Source organism: Hypomesus transpacificus, chromosome 9 (genome assembly GCF_021917145.1).
Source record: "Hypomesus transpacificus isolate Combined female chromosome 9, fHypTra1, whole genome shotgun sequence".
In the NCBI taxonomy this organism is placed as follows: domain Eukaryota; kingdom Metazoa; phylum Chordata; class Actinopteri; order Osmeriformes; family Osmeridae; genus Hypomesus; species Hypomesus transpacificus.
The window spans coordinates 18,823,897-18,834,796 of record NC_061068.1 but is presented as its reverse complement, the minus strand read 5'-3'; the positions used below and the strand labels follow the sequence as shown (position 1 = coordinate 18,834,796).

The window sequence follows — 10,900 nt, the reverse complement described above, 5'->3', positions numbered from 1 at the left end:
TATACTTTGAAGTACTTTAGGAAATATACTTGATGAACTGAAAGTGCACTACACAGCCTACTATGCAGTATTCGAAAGTAAACCTTGAAATACACTATAAGTGTACTTTAAAGTGTACTAAATGACCTAAAAAGTTGGCCAATTCAGTTTACTTAGTACAAAAAAACTATATAAATAAGTACACTGCTAGTATACTTTAAGTAATATGATAATAGTATACTTTTTATACTAAGTATACTTACAAAATAAACTTGAAGTATATTTCTTTTTTTGTAAGGGAATTATAGCGGTTCATGTTGTTTAATTGTAACTTGTTTAACTACTTACTCTTGTGGTTCTTCTCTTTTGCACTAATTTTGGTTGTTCACAATATGTGCTTCATGTTTTTGGCTACTCGCAATGTTTTGGGGTGATCTTGTTGTCTTATCAGTGACCTATGCACTTGTAAAGCTCTCTCTTGGAAGTCGCTTTGGATAAAAGCGTCTGCTAAATGAATAAATGTAAGTGCAACATGTTAGAAGCATATTGTATTTCTTTTGCACTGATAGATAGATAGATAGATGAGACAACCATTGGGAAAGTCTGTATGATGATTCTGGATCCAACAGTTTGGGAGGCTCTGATCCTTCCACAGAGACCTGATGAACTGGCCACAAACTGTGCAGACCCACATCTCCAACTTGACAAGGAAATAGGCAACAGGGTGTTAACTATTACAATAAATTGATAAAAAACAAAGAGGATAGACCGACAATGTCTGAGCTCGTTCTTGTTTGATAAGAAATACCCTACCATCAACTACAGGACTGGGATGGTGGACACAAAGTTGTTTAACCCTTTACTGCCTTAGACAACATTCCAAACATTCCATAAGCTGTTGAAATATCATATTCATATTTTATGAATTTTCATATTAAATCATACACCTTAACTGTTTATACCATCTTGAAGAAGAGAACTAGGGGATTTTTATCATGTCAATAAATACATGATCACTTGAGGCAAATCATTTTTTATCAAAGTGGTTTCAGGCAGCTATTCTTTACAAAAACTTCTCCATCCACCATACAGTACCTCATCAGACAAATGAATTTTTAACCACTTTAATTACAAGATAGAGAAATACTTTGAGTAGGTGGAATATCCACAGGTCTGTGGGCAATGTAGAACAGAAGACAGATTAGAAATACCATATTTTGATTAAAAGTTATGACCATTTTAGTGACTAGTGGAGACAGGGGAAACCGGAATTATCCTGTCCCAAAAGTAGCTAGCGCTATGGCTGGATACTCCTCTCGATAACTAAAATACGTTCGAGATTCTTCCACAATCGACCGAATTGGCCAAACAAGGCATGTACATTTAGCTTACAGTGTACATAATCTAATTAGTTAGCTAATGTTGTTTTTCGAAGTTTTTTAGAAATCTGCTCAAATCGAAGCTAAACAGTGCTACTACCGTCATTGCTGCCTGTCACAAACGGCCAAGCCGGACACGTCATTCTTTCCTGAAAACACTCGCGTCACTCCCACAAACAAATTCTTCGTAAGTAAAAAGTTTAGACTTTTAATTGACAATATTGACAACACATATTAAGGAACTTGTCTTTACTCATAATATCGTCTCCGATTTCAATTCGAAGCTGTAAATCTAACACTGTAGGCAATCTCCCATGGTCTCCGCTCTGGCTCCGCCTCGGAAAACAATGGCTGCCGTTGCAGACGATAGATTTATTTCCCCCTCCCACTAACCCCTTAACCAATGATATGTGCTTTGAGCTTAAGTTGTCATGAGTATCTGGCAGTTTTCAGAAATAAAATCGGTGATTGGACGGCAAAGTTATTAAGGCGGGACCCATGGGCATTTTAATGCCCATATTTGAACGGTCCGGCAACAAATTTGCTTAAGCAGAGCAGGATAAGTAATAATTAAGAATACATATACAATTCTTAACGTTGTAGTTAGCTATCTTAGGCATTGGCCGGATAATCTAACGAGACCAGTTTAGTTAGCTAGTGAGCTAACTGTACTGTATAAAAACATGTAGCTTAGGACGTCGCAGAGGAAAGGAAAACGAACTTCGATACCCAGCATGCACAGAAAAGGTTCGATATTCCCAAGTGCATCCTGGGAAGAAGAAGTATCTCCACTGACCGTTGTCAAGCCATTTCTTGTGAAATGAGAGTCATTGAAGGTTCATCAGAAAACATTATTGAACACAGTTGATAGGTTGTTTGCTTTAACATATGACAAAGGTGAGTCTACATACATCAAAGTTTTATGTAAACAGTGATGCCTTTCATTTTTGATGGTGAACTTGCTTGCTAGCGAGCTAGCTAGCTAACAACTGCGCAGCTAGATCAGCTGTGCAGTAGCTAGTAGGCTATGTAGCTAATTGCTAGCTAGCACTATATATTTTGGGATTGACAGTGTTGAATAATTGGTTAACCAGTGACCTTGGACTAAAAATATTCCACCGGCATTTTAGCTTGCGCCAAACGCAGAAAGGGGCTATTTCTCATACAAATGTCCCCTGTTTATCTTGGCAGCCCTGACACCGACAGCAATGGGAGCTGATAAGAGGCAAGTCTAAGTGTGTACTCTAAAACCAGAAGAACGTCACGTCAGCAACATGAATGTGTAGCCGAGCTAGCAACAAACTCGTTAATTAGTCACATAACGTTTAGTGAAATATTTAATTTGACATGCCATGTATGTCTTCTTACATATGGATACATTGCTATGTGACAGATGAGTAATGGTGGAAGGGATTGAGGTTCTCAATGAACCTTAGGTGAGCACAAGTAGTGTACAAGCAAACGATAAGATGTTATGTCATTTGTCTCAGTTATTCTATTCCCCTTTCTTGTCACGAGTAGAATCAGTCGCACAGAGCGCAGCGGTCGGTATGGCTCTGACCAATCACGGGACGGGTCAGAGTGGCGGGAGAGACGTGGGAGAGACCGGGAGCGAGAGCATGGCCGCTGGGGCGAAGAGAGACGCAACGACTGTCATGACGTCGATCGCCGGGGGACAGGAGACAGCCCTCCGGTAGACTCCAGACCCTGGCAAATGTTGTGGTTTTGTACAAGGATAACCCAACCTTCTCGATCTTCAGTATCGTACTTACTCGTTTCCATTCCGACAGAGGCAGAGAAAGCGCCGCAACAGCGACCGCTCGGAAGACGGCTATCACTCTGACGGAGACTACCCCGAGCAGGACTACAGGGGAGACCCCGGGGAGGAGAAGGAGAGCAAGACCATCATGCTCCGGGGCCTGTCTTTCCATGTCACCGAGGCTGACGTAAGTCCTTCTTCTGACATCCCTCCGTTTTAGAGCCGGGGGGGGTGGGGCGTTCGATCCCGGTCCCTTGACCCCTTCGTTCGAACCAGACTTGCCGGAGCAGGGAAACATCGCAAAACGTCCAGGAACAGGTGGACCCCTGAGGGGACCAGGATCGACCAGCTCTGCTCCAGAGAGTGTCTTGATACTGATGCCAGACAGAGAAAGGGGAAGGGTATGATGGGTGATGTGTTGTGTGTCCATCAGATCCGGGCCGAGTTGGACCAGCTGGAAGGACCCCAGCCAGTAGACGTCAGAGTGATGAAAAAGAGAACAGGTGAGAGCTCGGCGTGCCACAGAGTCCCTCCCCCCCCCCCCCCCCCCCCCCCCACCCCCATCTTTGACCACAGGGCCAATCCGCTTCAGTTTAGACCTGTTTTGCCATAGCAATGTAGTTGTCAGTCCTCCTTATGACCTGAAGTGTACTGCCCAAATGCCAGACAGACATGTTAGTCTGGCAGGATGTGGGATCACAAAGGTAAGTGAGAACAGCAGCCGACCCAGGTCTAGTGTTCCTAATGGACAAAAACAGTCAATGAGGCCCAGAGGAGACGAGTGGCTCCCTACAGGATCACTTGCTATGGTAAAACCCGTAAGGCGCCCTGTGCCTGGGTCGTGAAGCAGTTTGTGACAGAGTTTGAATGTTGTGCCCATGGACTTGAACTAACACGCCTCCCGTCTATATTTGAATGCTGTCTCTAGGTATAAGCCGAGGTTTCGCCTTCGTGGAGTTTTATCACTTGCAAGATGCTACCCAATGGATGGAGACCAATCAGGTTGCTTCACAATCGCCAAGTCTAGTTTTATACCTTGGGGATCTGAAAAAAAAAAAAAGATAACCAAAATGCAACCAAAGTGATTGAATGAAAAGTTTGAAAGGGAATACAGAGTGATGTTGAACAATGCTATTGAGGCTCTGCTTTTGTTTAAAACATAATTGTGCAATCCAGTATTATGGGGATCAGTATATCTAATCATTGTTATTTTATTCATCCTGTGGTCTGTGGTGGGAAATCTATACTTGGGTTTAAGAAAGTGTCCAGGTGTTCTAAGAATCTCTGTCAGGGTTCCATATGACACACTGCTCCGGCTCAGCCTGGGCACCCGGGTCCCAAACACCTTTAGAAATCCCTGCATTACACACTCACATACACATCCTCCTGTCTCTGACACCAACCAAAGGGGGGACCCTCCCCCCCCCCCCCCCCCCCCCCCCTGTCCATCGCGGAAGCTCCCAAGTAACCGTCGCTTCCCTTCTTGCAGAACCTTCTGGCCGTCCATGGGAAAAGTGTGGCCATGCACTACAGCAACCCCAGGCACAAGTTTGAGGACTGGCTCTGCAACACAGTAAGTTCGATGCCCCCCCCCCCCCCCTCCGGCCCCCCGACACTGCTCACACGCGCACGTTAGGGTGTGTCTTCGTAGTCCTGAACGGTGGCCTTTTTTGTTAACGTGGACATCCGTAGGCTCAGGGATTCTGCATGGCACCACCACAGGTTGAGCCGTTTTCAGTGAGCAAAAGCATAGCTTAGCTTCTTGTCTTGAGGCCGCTCTGTTCGGGGCCTGAGTAGCTGTATTACCAATAAAACTGGTTGTGACCGGTTGCTTACAGTGCGGCCTGTACAATTTCCGGAGGAGGCTGAAGTGCTTCAGGTGTGGAGCAGCCAAATCTGGTAAGTAGTTTCTGAATCAGGAAGCCCCCCCCCCCTGCCTTGCACCCAGAGCTGCATAGACATGCATACGGCTCTGCCTGCACCCTTCTGGGCAGAATGAGGCCCAGTGCTGTGGGGCTTGCACACTGGAGGCCAAGGGCACCTGCTGTAAAACTCAAGAGGCCACTCCTGTTTACCCATAACATAGGAACTGATGTATCCCAAACCCCCATTCGGTATCCGTGACAGCAGTTCGGGTGGAAAGCCTTTTTTTCTTTTAAACGCACGTGGCAGGAGTTGGCCTCCATCCATCCCCCTTGTCTGTCGACGTCCCAGACGCCATGTCGGTGGTGCTAACTCCTCCCCCCCCGCCTCGTTCTGTCTCCGTCTCCACAGAGTCTGAGGGCGGCAGCGCTGCCGGAGTCCCGGAGACCCAGACGTGTGGGGACTACTACGGCGACAGTAAGAACCTCCCCCCTCCAGACATACACGCGCCAAAGAGCAGAGCTCTGCTGGCGTCTCTCCCCCCGTGGTTCTGTTTCTTCTGATGACCGGCGTGTGTTCCCCTCTCCCCCCCCAGCCATTATCCTGAGGAACATTGCGCCCCTCTCCACGGTGGAGGACATCATGGCGGCCCTGGCGCCCTACGCCAACCTGTCGGCCGGCAACGTCCGCCTCATCAAGGACAAGCAGACGGGCCAGAACCGAGGGTTTGCCTTCGTCCAGCTCTCCTCGCCCCTGGTACGAGATCCCCCGGGGGCGAGATTAGCCCTCCCCCCAGGGAGTCCTCACGGCTGCCTGCACAGTGTCCACTCGAGGTGGGGTGGGTGGGTATGTGGCCTGCTGACACCGTTCTCTCTCTCTGTCTCTCTCTCTCTCTCTGTCTCTCTGTCTCTGTCCCTCCCTCCTCCATAGGAGGCGTCTCAGCTGCTGACCATCCTGCAGGGCCTGCAGCCCCCTCTCAAGCTGGACGGGAAGACCATCGGTGTGGACTACGCCAAGAGTGCCAGGAAGTGAGTGCTGCGTTTTGTCAATGGGGAGGGGTGTTGCCAGATATTGTATAGTGATGGTCTCCCACCCAGCTTGGAGTGAAAAAGGTTCTCTTGGTATCTCCCGTGTCTCTCCCCCTGGACTGACGTGGTCTCCTCCTCTTCCGCCAGGGACCTGTTGCTGCCAGACGGCAACCGGATCAGTGCCTTCTCTGTGGCCAGCACGGCCATCGCTGCCGCCCAGTGGTCCTCCAGCCAGGTAAGGGGAAGCGTCACCTCGGATCAATCTCTCGCACACTCTCACTCACGCTCACTCTCGCTCACTCTCACTCAAGCACACTCTTTCTCACTCGCTCTTGCTCACTCTCGCTCACGCACACTCTCGCTCACTCTCACTCACGCACACTCTCACTCACGCACTCTCACTCACACTCACACACAGAGACAGACAGACAGACAGACAGGTTTCTCGTGTGCTTGTCCCTCTCTCCCAGGCACAGCCGGACTTAGAAGGAGTGTCCGAGTACAGCTACCTGCAGGAGGGTTACGTTCCCCTCGCACAGGTGAGGGAACCCAGAGTTCATCTCACGATCGTATAGAAACTGTCCTTAGTACAGTTCAAGGAAGCATGTCTCCCAGGCAGCTCCTGTGATCTGACTGCATTTTCTTGTTGCCAGGACTACCAGATGTACCAGCAGGGCGCGGGGGCCGAGCCCTCCCTGGGGAATGGGATCCTAGGAGGTAAGGAGCCGTGAACACACAGCCCTAGAGACACTCAAGTGGAGAGCTCTTAACTCTCCATGTGCCCAGCTTGACTCACCTGAGTGCTCGCACAGCTGGCTTGGTCCTGCCATTCCAAATGTGAACCCCAATTCTTAGCGGGTGACTCATGCCTGAAAATCTGGACTTTTTTCCGCTTCAAATGAATTGCGCCAGGGGATTTTATCACCTGAATCTTTGCCTCTAGACTCTCAACGACTTTGCATAGCGAAAATTCCACAAGCGGTGTGCTTTGCCCATTTTTGCAATGCGTTCTCTGGTGTTACTTACAAACCTAGTGTTACAGCCTGTGTGTGTGTGTGTGTGTGTGTGTGTGTGTGTGTGTGTGTGTGTGTGTGTGTGTGTGTGTGTGTGTGTGTGTGTGTGTGTGTGTGTGTGTGTGTGTGTGTGTGTGTGTGTGTGTGTGTGTGTGTGTGTGTGTGTGTGTGTGTGTGTGTGTGTGTGTGTGTGTGTGTGTGTGTGTGTGTGTGTGTGTGTGTGTGTGTCCCAGCGGCCCCAGGTATGAAGGTGCTGCCTGGAGCAGCGGGAGTGGTGATCTCCCAGGGGGCCCAGGTCTACCAGCCTCACATCATCAGCCAGCCTGCCGCGCTCGTAAGCTCCGTCACCAGCCAGCCAGACACAGGAGCAGCCATCCTGCTTCTGGGTTACTCCCATGCGTACCACGTCAAAACAACAAGATCATTTGTGAATCCTGGTGAGCGGAGCCCCACAGTAAGTGTTTGTGTTTCTCTCTCTCTCTCCAGAGCACCCCCAGCCTGCTGGAGGACAAGCCCCACGGAGGACTCTCAGCCGCAGCCCCCTTCACGGCTCCCCCCTCCACGGGCCCCCCCGCAGCCTCGCAGGCAGCCTCGGGACGAACGGGTGACAGCCCCTCAGGTAGGACCCTCCAGCACCCAGGCGGCAGCTTCTACCCAGGACCACCTGTGCTCAGGACTGGGGTGGGGGGGGTTTCGTTCAATGTCTCGTTCCGTGTCGTTGTGCAGCTCCAGACACCTCTACCTACCAGTATGACGAGTCCTCGGGCTACTACTACGACCCTCAAACGGGCCTCTACTATGACCCAAACACCCACGTAAGGACCCCTCCCCACACACAACAACGACACCACACACGCTATCCCTTTTTCGAACGCCGCACTGGGGGGGGAGCGTTGCGTGAATTTCCCGTAGTCACGTGGCTGAAGTCTTTCCTAGCCTGAGACGCCCTCGAGACGTGTTTCATAACGGCTGCCTCCCCCCCTTGCAGTATTACTACAACTCCCAGACCCAGCAATACCTGTACTGGGACGGCGAGAAGCAGGCCTACGTCCCCGCCTCGGCCGACGCCAACCCGTCCGGGCCGAGCGGAGGCTCTGGCGCCAGCGCGGCGGCCGGCAAGGAGGCCAAGGAGAAGAAGGACAAGGCCGAGAAGCCCAAGAGCAAGACGGCCCAGCAGGTGAGCCGCAGCCCCCCCGCACGGGCCTTTTTACCCGCGTCCCCCAACGAAGGGTGTCGAGGTCAACCGCTCTCCCACACGTCTGTCGATGTGTTTGCAGATCGCGAAAGACATGGAGCGCTGGGCCAAGAGCCTGAACAAGCAGAAGGAGAACTTCAAGAGCAGCTTCCAGCCCATCAGCCACGAGGAGAAGAAAGAGGCGGCCGCCGCCGACGCCTGCTTCACCATCTTCGAGAAGAAGGTATCTCTCTCCCCACCTCCCTTCAGCCTGCCGGCGAGTACGGGACGTTATGTGTCGGGGGTAACTTCCCCCCCCCCATCCCAGGTGGTGGGAGGAAGTGCTCTGAGGATGGGGGTTTTTGTGTCGTTTGTTTTGTAAGCGCCGCTCTGTGTGACTTTGCAGCAGGCCGGAGCCTTGGAGAGGCTGGTGTCGGAAGCCGTGAAAGGCATTGAAGAGGAGGTCCCAGCCGCTGCTGCCGCCACTGCCAAGGTGAGAGACTCGCCCCCCGCGTTCACCTGCAGACGGCCCCCCTCTGAGCCCTGTCTGGACAGAGACCTGGGAGGGCCTTGTCAGTAGTCAGACTGCCATTGGCTGAGCCAGGGGGTGATGGATGGTATGAAGATGCCATCCAGCAGTGTGGTTTGGTGACGTGTGTGTGTCCCCAGGGGGGTCTGGTGGCAGCCTACAGCGGGGACAGTGACCCTGAGGATGTGGCAGCAGAGCCAGAGAGCAGCGAGGAGAGTCAGGACAAGCTGACGGACTGGAAGAAGATGGCCTGTCTGCTGTGCAGGAGACAGTTCCCCAACAAGGACGCTCTGATGAGACACCAGCAGCTCTCGGACCTCCACAAGGTACCCCGACGCCTGACCCCTCCCTAAAGCTCTCCAACGATCGGGGGATCGTTCGTGTATGAACCGGAGGGAAGTTCCTTGCTGTTAACTTGTGTTAACTGTTAACCCCCCCAACACCCCAGCAAAACCTGGAGGTCCACCGCAGGGCCAAGCTGAGTGAGGCGGAGCTGGAGGAGCTGGAGAGGAAGGAGACAGAGGTACTGGCTCCACAGGCAGCTCTGCAGACGTGCTCTGTCTGCCTAGCGTTTGTCCAGCAGGAAGTCTTCTTTTTTAGTTTAGTTTTGTTCATGAGATCCCTCCCCCCCCTTTCTGTGTATAGATGAAGTACAGAGACCGGGCTGCAGAGAGGAGAGAGAAATACGGTATCCCCGAACCCCCAGCACCTAAAAAGAAGAAATTCACCCAGCCCACTCCAGTTGTGTAAGAACTCATCTTACAATCTCTCACACTTGTCCACCTGCCAAGTTTGAACTCCTCGTCCTCTGTAAACCTCATTGGGTGTGAAAATAACACAAGTATTATATCATACAACAATAACAATCTATTCAATCATCCTTTGGAACTTTCCTTTGACTGCAGTAATTACGAGCAGCCCACCAAAGACGGCCTGAACAGCGACAACATAGGGAACAAGATGCTGCAGGCGATGGGCTGGAGGGAAGGCAAGGGCCTGGGACGCAACCAGCAGGGCATCACCGCACCCATTCAGGTGAGTCTCTCTCTCTCTCCGAGGCTCACTCGGCTAGACCCGCACAGCCGTAGGCCGTGTGACATTCAGCGGGACTCGTCACCGTGGTGACGATTCGGGACTGAACCGTGCTGCCCTGCCTCCCCCCCTTACAGGCTCAGCTGAGGACGAAAGGAGCCGGCCTGGGCACCAAAGGCAGCAACTACACCGTGTCTGCCTCGGAAACCTACAAAGACGCCGTCCGCAAAGCCATGTTCGCTCGCTTCACTGAGATGGAGTGACCTGTCGCTGCTGCGTAGGGTCCCTAGGCTCGCCGGGACTGGGACTAATCCTAAGCCTGGCCTCGTCTCGTGTGAGCTGGGGGCGGGGTTGGAGAAGCAGGGTGCCTAGAGAAGTCTTTCCCAGTACACATGACTGTACCAAGACTGTTTTTGAATTGATTTATACACTGCACCGGTGCCAACATTGCAGTAGAGGTAAAGAAGATGTCTTAAATTGAGCAAATGTAAGTTATAGATAATGTAATTTATGATTTGTATATACACAGTTCTTTATTTGCGGAAGGTTTGGGGTAGGGGGGGGGGTGAGTGAGTGAGTGCTGTGTTCAAAAACCTTAGCATGTTATAATAATTTGTACAGTTTCTATGGAAATAATCTCTGTACAGACAGTAAATGAGATTGATGATTACAATTGTGTGGACTGGTTCATTATTCTCTGTTTGCGTCGGCCTTCAGGCCAGACGGCTCGTGAAGCATGGCCTCTCGTCTGATTAAAGTTAAGAAAGGACAGTCTGTCTGAAGCAGTTAGTGTCATGCTGTGAGCCTGTCCTTCTGCTGAGCTCCAGAACATTCTGGAATGTTGATCTGGAACAACAGCAACTGTCCACTTACCACCTTTTACCCCTCGGATAACCCAGACACACAACGGTAAAGGTAATGACATCCCACGGAACGGTTATAGAGCCTGAGACCGACTGAAATACTTTCGAGATTTAAGTTATGTGGGAAGGTATTTCTGTGCTTGAGCTGGGGCAAAACCCATTGGATGTGTGATCATGTCGTGTATCGCTGTCCAATGGACTGGCCGGCCTGTAGTGATGCTGCGGTGTCTCAGTAGACTGGATAGAAGTCCCATTCTTCACACAGCCAGGACAAGTGGATC

General features: G+C 50.9%; 1 protein-coding gene across 1 annotated transcript; it reads left to right on the top strand.

The window, feature by feature from the left end:
• The first annotated feature begins 1,908 nt into the window (after window positions 1–1,908).
• On the top strand, window positions 1,909–10,429 carry rbm5 (RNA binding motif protein 5). Its single transcript, XM_047025439.1, has 25 exons — window positions 1,909–2,255; window positions 2,550–2,583; window positions 2,880–3,051; window positions 3,149–3,304; window positions 3,551–3,620; window positions 4,046–4,119; window positions 4,607–4,690; window positions 4,956–5,016; window positions 5,392–5,457; window positions 5,576–5,736; window positions 5,911–6,008; window positions 6,156–6,243; window positions 6,479–6,547; window positions 6,662–6,725; window positions 7,255–7,355; window positions 7,508–7,640; window positions 7,748–7,836; window positions 8,010–8,198; window positions 8,299–8,439; window positions 8,602–8,688; window positions 8,865–9,050; window positions 9,173–9,247; window positions 9,370–9,470; window positions 9,630–9,759; window positions 9,894–10,429. Exons 2-25 carry the CDS (start codon window positions 2,567–2,569, stop codon window positions 10,017–10,019), a joined length of 2,538 nt encoding a protein of 845 aa, XP_046881395.1. The 5' UTR covers window positions 1,909–2,255; window positions 2,550–2,566; the 3' UTR covers window positions 10,020–10,429.
• The last annotated feature ends 471 nt before the right edge of the window (window positions 10,430–10,900 follow it).

Bases quoted from the DNA above. Each gene is read 5' to 3' on its own strand.
- rbm5 (XM_047025439.1), top strand. The intron at 3,621-4,045 runs GTGAGAGCTCGG...TGCTGTCTCTAG, and splicing joins AGTGATGAAAAAGAGAACAG to GTATAAGCCGAGGTTTCGCC. The intron at 6,726-7,254 runs GTAAGGAGCCGT...TGTGTGTCCCAG, and splicing joins GGGGAATGGGATCCTAGGAG to CGGCCCCAGGTATGAAGGTG.